At 43.2% G+C, this 12672-nt stretch overlaps 1 protein-coding gene across 1 annotated transcript in view; it reads right to left on the bottom strand.

Annotated features, from left to right (window-relative positions):
- Positions 1-110: 110 nt before the first annotated feature.
- llgl1 (LLGL scribble cell polarity complex component 1) overlaps positions 111-12672 on the bottom strand; it is a 34401-nt gene continuing 21839 nt past the window's right edge. The window contains exons 11-24 of the mRNA XM_018672905.2: positions 11468-11535; positions 10617-10791; positions 8922-9026; positions 7178-7470; positions 6911-7061; positions 6690-6828; positions 6278-6591; positions 5740-5931; positions 5505-5577; positions 5024-5138; positions 4288-4352; positions 3710-3845; positions 3534-3616; positions 111-2483 (exon numbers count right to left, since the gene is read on the bottom strand). Coding sequence (XP_018528421.1) covers positions 3538-3616; positions 3710-3845; positions 4288-4352; positions 5024-5138; positions 5505-5577; positions 5740-5931; positions 6278-6591; positions 6690-6828; positions 6911-7061; positions 7178-7470; positions 8922-9026; positions 10617-10791; positions 11468-11535 — 1905 coding nt within the window. The 3' untranslated portion in view covers positions 111-2483; positions 3534-3537. The remainder of the gene's footprint in view (positions 2484-3533; positions 3617-3709; positions 3846-4287; positions 4353-5023; positions 5139-5504; positions 5578-5739; positions 5932-6277; positions 6592-6689; positions 6829-6910; positions 7062-7177; positions 7471-8921; positions 9027-10616; positions 10792-11467; positions 11536-12672) is intronic.

Raw genomic sequence — 12672 nt, 5'->3', positions numbered from 1 at the left:
CTTGATTTCTATCCAGTGATTCGCTGCCTTGTCATTTTCTACCGGCCATCATCAATAAGTGAATATCCCAACATGTAAAACTACAAACACAATCAGCAGACTAAGTCCCATGGAGAGAGTAAATAATTTTATTAACATTCACAATTCTTCATCAGCCAAAAACGCTAAATGACCCGATTAAAATCCTACTCACGAAATTGAATCACAAAGTAGAAACAAATTCATCTTAACTGTGGAGTTAAAAAGATAAATCGTGCCAGCTGTAGCATGAAAGGGTTATTTATTTGTGTATCAACCGGAACACCGAAAAAAGCTAAGACAAGAGTAAAAAAAAAAGCATGAACATGATTCCTACCTGTTGAGCTACATTAGTTAGTAGTGAGGTCCCTTTTTTACTTTATTTTGTTTGATCAAGAAGCTAGGAATACTGAGCGGTTTTCAAGCTACGACAGGTTCCAACATTTTACTCTATCATCGGCTTACCGTTACAAACCCGTCTTTTTCAGACCTAGATATAGACACTGTATAAATTTTTGTTTATGCTGCAACATGTTTTTTTAAAATAAGGGGGGTTGGGGGTTAAAATACTGGTGAACAAAGCTCTGCATCTAGCCAGTATTACCCAGAATGCACCAATTCACAGAAAACCAAAACAGAAATCTCCTGGATGCATCACAGTACATTACACTTAACGTTCAGACTGACTTTACTTCCCTTGCCACACTTCCCTGAGTCCTGTCAAAAAGATGTCTGCGCGAGATGATGAAACAGAGGAGGGAGGATTTAACACTCTTCATTTTAACCACATTCTTTGCCTTTATACCCTTCTCTTTATTTTGAATTACTGAGTAAATAATCACTTCTATCAATCCAGGTTTTATCAAACGAGATGACTCATACTCATACTCTGAGTCTGTGAGGGGTTATACAACAATACTGTAACTTCACATCACAGGGTGCCAACAAGCATGGCCACCTTATTGTAAAATGAGACGACAGTGGTGTCACAGATGAAAGCTGGAAGAGCAGCCAGATGTTTCACTGAATATGAGGCTGGTTAGAAAAATTCACTGCAGCTGTGCCGTACCATAGCCACCCACCCACCCCCCAATGACGTGCCCAACTTTTCCTCACATGACATTTGACCCAGTTTTGCCTGATAAAAAAAATAACAGAATTTAACAAATTGAAATCTGCAACTTGGACCATGCATTGTCCAATAAAGGTATTTGAAAAATTGTCAAAAATATTATTTAACCTAAATGTGCTCTAGTCCCAAATACATAGCACCAACTTCTCTTCCCTCTTCACCAGCTGGTTCCCTTTGAAATCACTGTCTAGTCTTTCCTCTTGTAACCCCCACCCCCACCCCCCAACAACTCTATTTGTCATTAAAATATCTTTACTTTCTCCAAAAGCCATACAAAACATATGTAATAGAGCATCAATTTCTGCGATACAAAACATCTTCAGTATCTCAGTGCTCAGTTTTTGTCTTCCAACACCAAGAGAGTAGACAGAGAGCTTGTTAAAACCTTGGTGAAAATGTGCTTGTGTGTAACAACTCTGGTTTGAAAACAGCTAATTTATGCACCACTTCCACCCACACATGACACTAAGTAAGGCAATTCAACTGCCCTTACTGGCACCTTAGAGGGGGAAGAATAGAAATGCTACAACTTTTAATAGTCAAATATTCAAAATACTTCCTTTGCTAGTTTTGATCTCTTCAAACACTACAATGCTCCCTCTCTCAGTCTTTGCTGGATACGGTTCATTCACAGGGCTGTGGTGTTGTTAAGCCAGCGTGCTGAACAATCCATCACACCCACTAGTGTGCACGAGGAACCGACAAGCGCGTTTGGCGATGGAGCACCAATTCCAGTTCCAACGGTGGGGGGAAAACTCAGGCTGAGCCAAGCACGCCACAAAACTGTGGGTAGAAAAATAAAAACACAGAAACGTCACCGGTAAGTCTCCTATGCAGAGTGTAACAGCCCTTTCCTCGAAGGCTGAGCCGCAGTCATTAAGCATGACCACCTCCGGCGGCCGGGGAATGCCCTGAAACCACAAAGTCGCCGTGGGGAAAAAGGCAGAGGAGTGATCGCACGGATCATCGAGATGGACGAAAAAAAAAATCAGCCTTTAGTTCTTAAAAATCAGAATCGTCAGCTCCAGATTCCGCCCAGAACCAGGCGATCCTCAGTGGGACAGTCTGTGTCTCCATGCAGGAGGTGATGTCATGTTTCCAAAGTGGTTACAAAAGAAGAAGATGATTTTGTTCTTCCAGTAGAAGAAGCCACAACAAGAGTCTTCAACATTGTATTCTTTGTCCATGGTGAGACTTTCCTCCCAGTTTGTGCCAGGCTGACAGGAGAGTGCAGAGTGCTGGATGGGGGCTCCACAGTGGGCTGATGGGAGAGGTTTGTGATGCAGCACTGAAACCGGGTCCATCCAGTCCACTTGAGCCCCTCCCTGTAATACTTCAACAGCAATCAGAAGATGACATGAGCAACAGCATCACCATTTTACACTAAGACACAGCTTGTTTGTAAGACCCAGCTACTAAAGATGTATTAATCTGCATTTTCAGATGGCTTCACCAGGGGGCAGCAGAGTGACAAAAAAATGAAGCAAAGACATGTTGACAAATAGGTTGAGGAAGAAGATGTCAGCAACAATCACCTCCTGATTTATGACGCCTGTGAGTGCAGAGTTATGTGACTGGATGGATGAGCGCATTTAGAGCAGAGTAGGTAAAAGACTCCACCACATACTCATCACTTAATACCATGAAAAGCTTCCCTCTAACAAAATGTTTGGTTCTTGTCATCATGTGTTGATAATCCCCTCTTTTCCTATTATTTCCCCTGAATTATACACTATTTTGGAGGGACCTCATCAGAGGACACGCATGTTAGTAACAGCTGTCTCACAGCTGTACGGAGCCTCACAGTAAAAGGTGCAGACTGCTCTTGTACTGTTAAAGTGGCTGCTCTACAGCAGGGTTAGGCACAGCTAGCTTAAAAAAAGGAATAAAAAAAATAAAATAAGACACAAATCTGAAGACTTCAAACTGCTACAAGGAATAAAGAGGTTACATACACAGGTTAACCCTGGTCCAGCTCCAAGTTTAGCACAAAGAAAGTGAAAAAAAGACCCTGGGCTACAGTATGAAACACTGAAAAGCACATAAGCGTGTTCAGTTGCCCTCAGTGGAAATGATTTCTGCTCTAGTGGCTTTTCAAAGACGCAGAGTGGTGGGAAAACAGAGTGGAGGGCTTGTTATTGGAATGCAGCGCTCAGACAGATCACGTCTTTGAAGTTTGCACACTCTGGACCAGCTCCATTAGAAACAGGTGTCTCTGTGTCTATGTGTGCAAGCGTGTGTGTGTGTCCACCCGCTCTAACATACACAGTGTTGGGTCTAGGCAAGTGTGAGCTCATGTATCTGCTCATATTGTTGAGTTTGAGCTGACAACAAGGAGAAATATGAGGAATCATCTGTCAGCTCATCTGTCTTTGTGCGTTACCTGTTCAGTTGATGAGGATGCCGGTCGAGCGTCCCTCCTCCTCTTTAATGTTCTTTAGGTTATTCTCTGCTTCGTCCACAGTGCTGCAGGAAAGATACACGAGCCACATTTCAATTTTTGAAAGTAAGAGTTGTGCCAAGCTGCCTGTGTGTGCGCAGGTGAATGTGTATGCCTACGTTAGGAAATCCCTGACGTCCTCCACGGTGAGCTCTCCGGTGGAGTCGAGGGTGAGGTCGGCGCAGCTGAGGGGGGAGTCCAGCGGGGTGTCCAGGATGGGAGAGGACAGGGAGCTCGGAGGCTCCTCTGTTTGCCCTGTGAAGGTGAAATCCAGAGAGTCAGGAGCCCAAGAATGGAATAAAGCTGAACAATACAACTGATCAAAATGGAAAAAAACAAACAAACAAACAAAAAAAAACAACATTCTGCCTGGCTGGTTATTCATGTCAGAGTTTTAGGTGACAGGGCCTCAAAGACATGAGCAAGTCCTCCTCTGGTCGCCACAACAACCATCATTTCCTGCCAGGGAGGGAGGTACTGGGCAGGAGAGGCAACTGGGGCATACTGAATGGTTACCATGGAGACCAGAGGGGAACCCCTGCAAGGCCTGGTTGGAGTTTAAGAGGTTCAGAGAGAGAAGAGAGTGATGAAGAGGGAGAATAGAAAGGGGGAGAGAAATGAAAAGAGGGAAACGTGTGTGTGTGTGTGTGTGTGTGTGAGAGAGAGAGAGAGTGTGTGTGTGTGTGTTCAGACCTACCCTCAGCCTGACCCATCTGGTTCTTGTGGGTTCCGTTGGCCTGCGGCTGCGTCGTCGTACCATCGCTGAGGAGACACATGAGCACACACCATTTACTTTGGCAGTAGACGAAGTAATAATAAAGCAATAACAGCAAAAGTATCATTTCTCTGGTTTCACATGCGGCTGAGCCCCTCAAGCTGGTAGTAACCCAAGAGAAAGCATTACGAACAGCGGGCTTAGTGGTTCCCAATGTGGGGTCCAGGGACCACCAAGGGTCCTTAATAGGCTTACAATGGGTCCTCAAAAATACAGTTTATTTCAGAGGCAGGGAGCCTATCAGACTATGTGACCATACTCTCCATATGGAGGCATCATTTCCTTTAACATTTCTGGGTGTAGTAGAACATATTCAGTGATTATATAACATGACATACAGTGTTATGATAGAGGATTTTATCCAGATTTCCGACCATTTGTTTCATTTTACACTTGGCTACTCATAAAGATATGCCAGTCATATAAGTCTGTATAAGAAATCTCCAGGTGTCCTTGAACCAATTTTTTCTAAGCAGGGATTCACTAATGTTCATGTACATGGGGGCATTTAAATAGAAAAGTTTAGTAATCAAATATGACATGTAGTAGAGGAAAAGCATCAAATTTTAATCTATGTGGGTAAAGCAAAGCTGTGTCCTAATACAGGTAACAGCCTTTGCATTTGTACTTCGTGTGTGTGTGTGTGTGTGTGTGTTACCTGGCAGGTGTGGGCTCCAGTGGTCGGTCGAGCTGAACAGAGAAGAGCGGCTCAGTGATGACCTTGGCAGACAGTGAGAACCTCTCGTACTCTGAAGGAGAGATCAGGTAAAAGCCTGTGGGAACAACACACAAACAACAATTAGTTACAATTAGAACTGTGAGAACTGTCCACAGTAAAAATGTGCACATTATCCCTAAATATCATGTTTCAAAAACCATAAACACAGTTCCATTCAACACTGTAATGGGGTGGAGATAGAGGTCTTAACCAAATCCAAATCTGTTTGGCTTGATACCAGTGTGAGGATTTGACTCTTCATCTGGTCCAACTCTCTTTGTCTTTCCCTCCATTATGGCTTGATGCATTGTCTTTTTCCACAGTGTTAAAATATTAAAAGTCATTATCGAAATACTCTTGTGACTGCTAGTGTCTGAATGAAACATTATTTTCACTTTTATCAAAATCAAGCGTTTCTCACCTTGTCCGTTCTTGGTAAAGACACAGGATGCAATGCCGCTGATGTCCTCTTTGCGGATGCAGTCGTAGCGCACCTGAAGACATGCAAAAAAGGCATCAATTATAAAGACATTATTTTTTAAAAAATTATACCAATAACACTGCACTATTGATATTAATAGCATTAAAATTCACACACACACTAACAATCGGAGTCCGACTGGTGTCATGCACTCAACTGTGCCCCTAAACCTCACCTGTGGTCGGAGGCCCGGTATGTTAAAGAGGTGCATGTCTCCCAGGTTTGTCAGACACACCAGTGTGTGTTCACTGTAGTCTTCCTGAGCCGTGGAGCTGAAGACCACCAGGGCCACCTTCCTCACTCGACAGCCTTCGTGCGCCGTCAGCTTGAACTTGGTCTTGGCACTCACCTTGGGGAGAGAGAAGACCTACGGAGGGGGGAAAGGAGAGGGAGAGAGAGAGAGAGAGAGAGAGAGAGAGAGAGAGAGAGAGAGAGAGAGAGAGAGAGAGAGAGAACAGAGGAGGAAAACAGCCAAGATTTAAAATGGTAAAAGTTAAAATTGCAACTTTATTAGTTAGTGTCTCACAAGCCCAGACTCAAACTTTTATTGTGACTTTAAAATGATGTGGTCAAATAAATGGAACAAAGTAAAAGAAAGATTCTTTAGAAATGAAACATCAAGTACATAATATGTCCTGATGAAATGATGGGGAAAAAAGGGCAAAAAAACCTAAAGACTGGTACAAATACAAAAAGTGTCTTCCAGCTTCTACCTTGAGCTGTTCCTCTGATGCAATGAGGACAGAGTGAGCGTTGGTCATATCCGGTGTGATGGCGAGGTCCTGGGAGGCTTCGTATGGGTCTGGTAGTGGTTTCCCCCGGCCGTCCAGTACGCAGATTGACACCACTGGAGCCCTGTGCATCAGCTGGATCTCTTTACCCAACACCGCCTCCACGCACACGCTGCTCTCGCTCGCTCCGCCACGCTCGCACACGCGTCCCGTGCCCACGCCGGGCACCTCCAGAGCGTAGGCGTACACGCTGCCTGAGTTGGTGCCCGCCCATAGTGTGGGGCCGTGGTGTGTACCTGGTATGAAAGGTCATACAAATAATTGAGTTAAGGCTATTTTGTCAGAGTGAGAGTTCTACATTTAGTCCATATTCTGGACCAGTGAGTGAACACACCATCACGCAGGAAGGTGTCAGCGAAGCAAAGACATCGGACCACTCCTGACAGCGAGTCATCAGCTGACCGCGGTTCAATCCTTCGCTGTACCGGAGCCACTTCCTCCTGCTCCGCTAAAGCAGCGTTGGCCTCTTGGACCTGCATGTAACACAGTCATAAAATGTAGAAATAAATTCAGTCTGATTGTTCCATGTGGCCTTCTTAAAGAGAAAGACATTACCTTGCTGGTGGGTGTGGTGATGGTGCGTTTCTTCCCCGACACCCTGCTCTTGCGGATGCGTCTGAAGCTCTGCCGTAAGGACTTTTTCAAGGACTTGACTCTGGACAGCGGGCCCTCCATCGCCAATGAGTCATTAGGGTGCAGGGTACACCTAAAGGCACATGAAGTTGTAGATATTGAATATAAATCATGAAATATCCAATATTTGCCTGGTAAACACAGAGGAATTAATAGAAATATCCCGAGCTGTGACTGTGTGTCCCTAACCTGGCCAGCACTGCGTTTCTTCGGTGGTAGTCAAACAGGCCGAACCCATGACTTGTCCCAAAGGCGATCAGGTTCCACTCGGCGTGCAGTGCCACTGCTGTGACAGAGGCCGGGGGCAGGCACTGCACCAGCACCAGTGGCTGGAAGCCTGGGGGGAAGGGGGCGGGTTTAAGGCGTGGCTCCAGCCTGTCGTGGCCCTTCCAGGTGAAGCCCTCCCTGTCCTGCAGCAGGTCAACCACCGACACGTCCACCAAGTGGTCTGAACGCTCGTCACTCAAACCCAACACTATCACCTGGAGAGATGGAAGAAGTAAAGAAACATAGGGCTCAAGATTTCAACACCCGCTTTTATCTTTAAAGGTAAATGAGCAAGCAGGAGACATCTGTAGCTGTAGTTAGTGTGACAATAACGCAGTTTTTCAAATTATTACCACCTTAAAAAGCTCGTCTCCTCTGAGTGTACTGAAAATCCACAAAACTGAAAAGGATTTCAAAAAAAGGAGCTATTAAAAAAAGTTAATAATAGCTAGTTAATAATCAGCACCTGTCAGAGCTGGGCTCCATTTCTACATGTGAGCTGTGTTTTTTTACAGCAGGCACCTTTTATGTGCAGACAGCCTGAACATTCACTTACCAGAGAGTGGCTGAGTGATTTTCTAAATGTACTGTATTATTCATCCATATTCATGGTCTCCAGAAGATGAATGTTAATGTTTTTCAGATTCCCTGACCTTTCCTCTAGCACCATTATCAGTCCACAATTTCTTCTTGTAGATAAAAATATCTAAATCTAAGACGGAAACTGAAGTGTACTGAGCACAAACCCAGCTGGGGGATAAACACTTTCATTCTGGACACTTTCTTCTAGTATCACCCTCAGCCAAAATGTCAGCTTTGCATACAAGATATCTCACGCCTCAGTGCCATGAAATTTGCTGAACAAATTTAGACTCCCAAAAGAATAAGCCTTTTTAATTTTGACTTCAAGGATTTTCTTCTTGTGTCACCATCAAGGACAAACATTTAAAACCCACTAAGGCTAACGAGGCTAAATTTGCAAAACTGTCAGTAAGTTGTTTGTCCTTGTTTTGTCAAACACTTTCTGATTGTGGGGAGCATCAACACCTAAGTAGAGTTTGTGGGGACTTTCAGACAAATAACAGACATCCATTGTGCTGAGTGACTACAAAGTGTGAGAGCTTTCTGCCTTCTTATTTGATCAACTAACTTCATCTCATCCAGAGACAATACAACATGAGGTTATTTCACTTTAAAGCTAATATCAGCAAATTAACTGTCTGGTGAGCAAAGAACACAATACATCACATGTGGACACAGATGCACTGGAGATATGACCGGTCTTTATTATCACCTGCCCAAAAGTTTTATTACCCTGCATGTTTTCTGTTGTGCCAATGGGTGTGGCTATTGTAGACACTGTATGTGGAATCTGACCATGCTAATCCAAAGAGATTATCCTACATTTCCCAAGGTGAAATGTCTAAATACAATTATCTTGACAAAAATAATTGTAAAATTATATAAGAAATTTACATTTTCAAAATCCATTTCAGCATACTTGAATGACCTTTACATTTTCTGGTTTTAAATTACATTCAAAAATGTGATAAATAAATAAATTTCAGAATAATAACTAAAAAAATTAAATATTGACGCATCATAAAATGACTTCATGCAGAGCTCAGTATGTTTACATGTGTGTGGACTGTATGTACATCTTTACCTGTCCAGCAGTTCCAGCCACCACAAGCTTGTTGCTGTATTTGCACAGACTGATCTTCTGGATGCCCAGCCGGGGGTCATCGCTGTACGGGTCGAAACAGCCCACCTACACACAAGCATATGTGTATGTTGGAATTAGATGGATATATGTTGAGAAAATCATCCACAGACTTTATTTTGGAGCTCGTGGTTTATGCCTGTCAACATCTTACTCTGTTTTTCCTGTCGGGTGATTGTTGTGAATGTCATACAGCTTGAAACACTGTGGCTTTCTCAATGTGCATGACAGAAAAAAAGGATGATTCAGTGACACCAAATCACTTGATACTGAAGTTACTGCAGCTATTTCAGCTCGCCAAAGATGCAAACAGATTCTGTGACACATGATCTGCAGCCAACCAATGGAGTTACAGTGAGAAAAAAAACACCATGTGCATTTATGCCAGGAGCCAAAAACTGGGATGTATCTTCTCTCACATCCATCTGAGCAGCTGCTGTTACTGATGGTCCTGATGCATGTTTTCATCTAAACTCTTCACTGCTTCACGAGTTTAGCCTTTTCCCAAAACTTGGAAATTAAAGCTGTATCATTCTGAATGATTGATCTGAACAGGACATAAACAAATCCAGATCAGGCAGATTAATGTCAAAATGGCCATCTGAAGCTCTCCTCCTCCTCCTCCTCCTCCTCCCTCTGCAGCAGCCCCTCTCCTCTTTATCTCTGCCAAATGCCAGAACAATCCCCCGTTTCCCTCATACATACTCAGCAAAACGTGCATTAATCTGTCTCTCTCTCACACACAGTAGGAATTCCAACAGAATCCACTCTTGCATGGGAGCTGTGTCTTGGCAAAACAAGGAGTAGGAGAAGTTGGTCACTAACACACAAACACACACTCACGCACACACAGAAAGAGTGGGCTGATTGGTCTGGTTTTCATTACAGAGGAGAAAAAAAAGGGAAAGGCTCTTCATCCCATATGAGGGCCACATTCCTGAACATGCAGCTCTGTTACCACAGGATACATGTGGAAAGGTGGGTGGAGGGGGGGTGGGGGGTGGGGTGGGAGACTGAATAGGAAGAAAAGAAGAGAGTGAGTGGGGAATGGGGAAACAGGCCTAAGAGGTGTGTGTTTTTTCAATGTTAAATGTATCATTCAAAATCGGCTTCTACTTTTTTTCATCCATTTATGATCCCAGATAATATATGCTGCTGCTTTTCTTGGACATCCACCCAAACACTGAGAAACTTTTCCAACTGTAGAAACAGTTCATTTAAATGTCCGTTGAGTGCTTTGCTTCATGACCCATCTTCATTTCCTGTCAGCATCAACCGAAGCCGAGTTACTCAGCCAGATTCCCTCGACATAAAGTTCTGCTTCCCGTTGCTGAGTCACTTAATTTAAATGTAATGCTGCACAGAAAACAGACCATTAAAACAGAATCTGACTGTGGTTCCTTCGGAGTCAAGTTTTAATAAGAGGAACAATGGGGTGGGCCTGTCTGCAGACCAAACACATGAAAACATTCAGATGGGAAAATTAGGCCACAGATGAAGTGTTTCAGGACTGAGTGTGTGTCTAAAACACACACACTTTTTATTCTCACAGTCTGTAAAATACAACCCTGTGTCTGATCTAAGAGGAAACACTTGAACTCTCTTAGCCTTGTTTCCTTTAGCCTCCTCAGTACTCACCTTCCTGAAGGGAGGCCATTCCTCCTCCTGCTGCATGTCGGGGTCGTCGCTGGGGTCCTGAGGGTCTTCACTGGGGTCACAGTCGGTGTGGAAGACATTGGCTGTGCTGAGTTTGTACAGCGGAGTCAGAGCAACACCTGATGCATCCCAGAAGCGAACAGTGCCGTCCTCATGTCTGTAAATGAACATGATTTAAAGAAATATTAATACAAAGTCACGACTTAAATTTATTAATACATTAGCCCTGAAATATATCCTTTTATATAATGTTTTATTTATACTGAATCAAACAGGTGTTGATATGAGAGGTCAATAGCATTTTACCCTCTGGGGAACATAAACATCTGTACTACAATATAATTGCAACTCATCCTGTAGTTGTCAATATAATTGACTCAATTAGCGTGGCCAAAAACGGCAATATCAATATGATTTCTCCTCCTGGTTACACACAATTTTCAGTAAATTCATGTCTTTTCGAGTTTTGTTTAAACTGTGATATCGCCCCAAGTCCAGTGCTAGCTCTGCCAAACATCTGTAGTTAGCAAAATTCTGCCAATTATCGCAGGATTTTCTTATTGTCATGGCAATGCTGACAAATCCTGGTTTCAGGTCAAGTCATGTGTACTGTAGATCCAGATTTATCCAGTATTTTCATGTGGTTCAGATCAGAAATTAAAAAAAAAAAAAAACATCTCCGTGTAGCTTTTATTTACTTACATTTCCTAGAAAGCATCAGATTTGTTGTGTCATGAAAAAAAGTAAAACTGGATGCACCTGCAGTATGGACACAACTTGTGAGTGTTTATATGTGTGTGTGTGTGTGTGTGTGTGTGTGTGTGTGTATATACCCTGTCAACAGCAGCTCTTGTTGTTTGGGTGGGGGCGCCAGGTTTTTCCCTCCACATATGGGCCAACTCTGAACAAACAGACAAAGATTAGATTAAAAATTAGGACCTCATGTAATTGAAAAAAGCTGCGAGAAAAAACTCAAGTATTGAACTTGACTGAACGACAACATATTTCCTGACCCATTACAGCCCAAGCTCAAAATCTACTAGCCATGACACCCAGGCATGCCCATATGGATGAGTGTGTGTACACAGAAACACACAACTGACAGTGCTTCTGTTGACTTCCCTCTGTTTTAGTGCCAGTCTCTGGTTTGGCCTCGCACAGAGAGACGCAGCCATGATTTACGAGCACACCAGCTGTGTATCTGTCTGTATGTGTGTGTTAGTTTAATCTGCCTCTGATCAAACAGCTGATCTGAGCCACAAAGCCTTTGCAAAGCCCTTAACTGCCTACACCTGCTCTTAAAGTTCACACACTACCAGCAGGGCTGATGGTCACACTCCTAGTTGGTTTCCTCGTAGCTGACTGGCTGCCAGCCTGTGAGCTCAGATCAACAAGCACCATGAGTAATAACATCCATTTCACTGCAATATCCTCACTTGGATCAGTTTCAATTCACTTATTACTCATTTATTCTGCTCTCGACTCATGAAGAGAGGCAGCAGCTGGGTCCTGATATGACACCTAACAGCCATTTGGTAGAAATCCAAATAAAATCCTGTAACTTGAATCTGTGAGCATGCTGCTTTGTATGCACTAAGTATATACACTGATTAGTGTTGATGTCTACATTTAAAGCATGAGTAACTTGGCTACTGGCCATACTCTCTTTAAGGTGTTCTCAGGTTAAGCAGCTTACATGCATCTTGGATTTCCTGTAATTGAAGATCCTCACTGCCATGAATAAACCAATTTACAGAATAATCCTGTCCTGCAGCATCCTGCCAACAGCTACAGTGCTCCACCAGTAACACTGTATCAAAAGAGGATGCTCCCAGCTACGTTTGACTGAGCAGAAATCCATTTTAATACATAGAGAAGAACATTTTTGATGATGCCAAAAGAACGTGTGGGAAACAAAATCAATGCAAATAATAGCACATTCTTTCCTTTTTCTTCAATAAAGGAGTTCACTGCACATATTCCTACAAATTCAGCTTTATTTACAAAGTTTTTCAGCCAATGTAGCAAAAAACTAAAG

This window comes from Lates calcarifer, linkage group LG11 (assembly GCF_001640805.2).
Source record: "Lates calcarifer isolate ASB-BC8 linkage group LG11, TLL_Latcal_v3, whole genome shotgun sequence".
NCBI classification, from domain to species: Eukaryota; Metazoa; Chordata; class Actinopteri; family Centropomidae; genus Lates; species Lates calcarifer.
The sequence above is the reverse complement of the archived record's forward strand: the minus strand, read 5'-3'. Positions and strand labels throughout refer to the sequence as shown.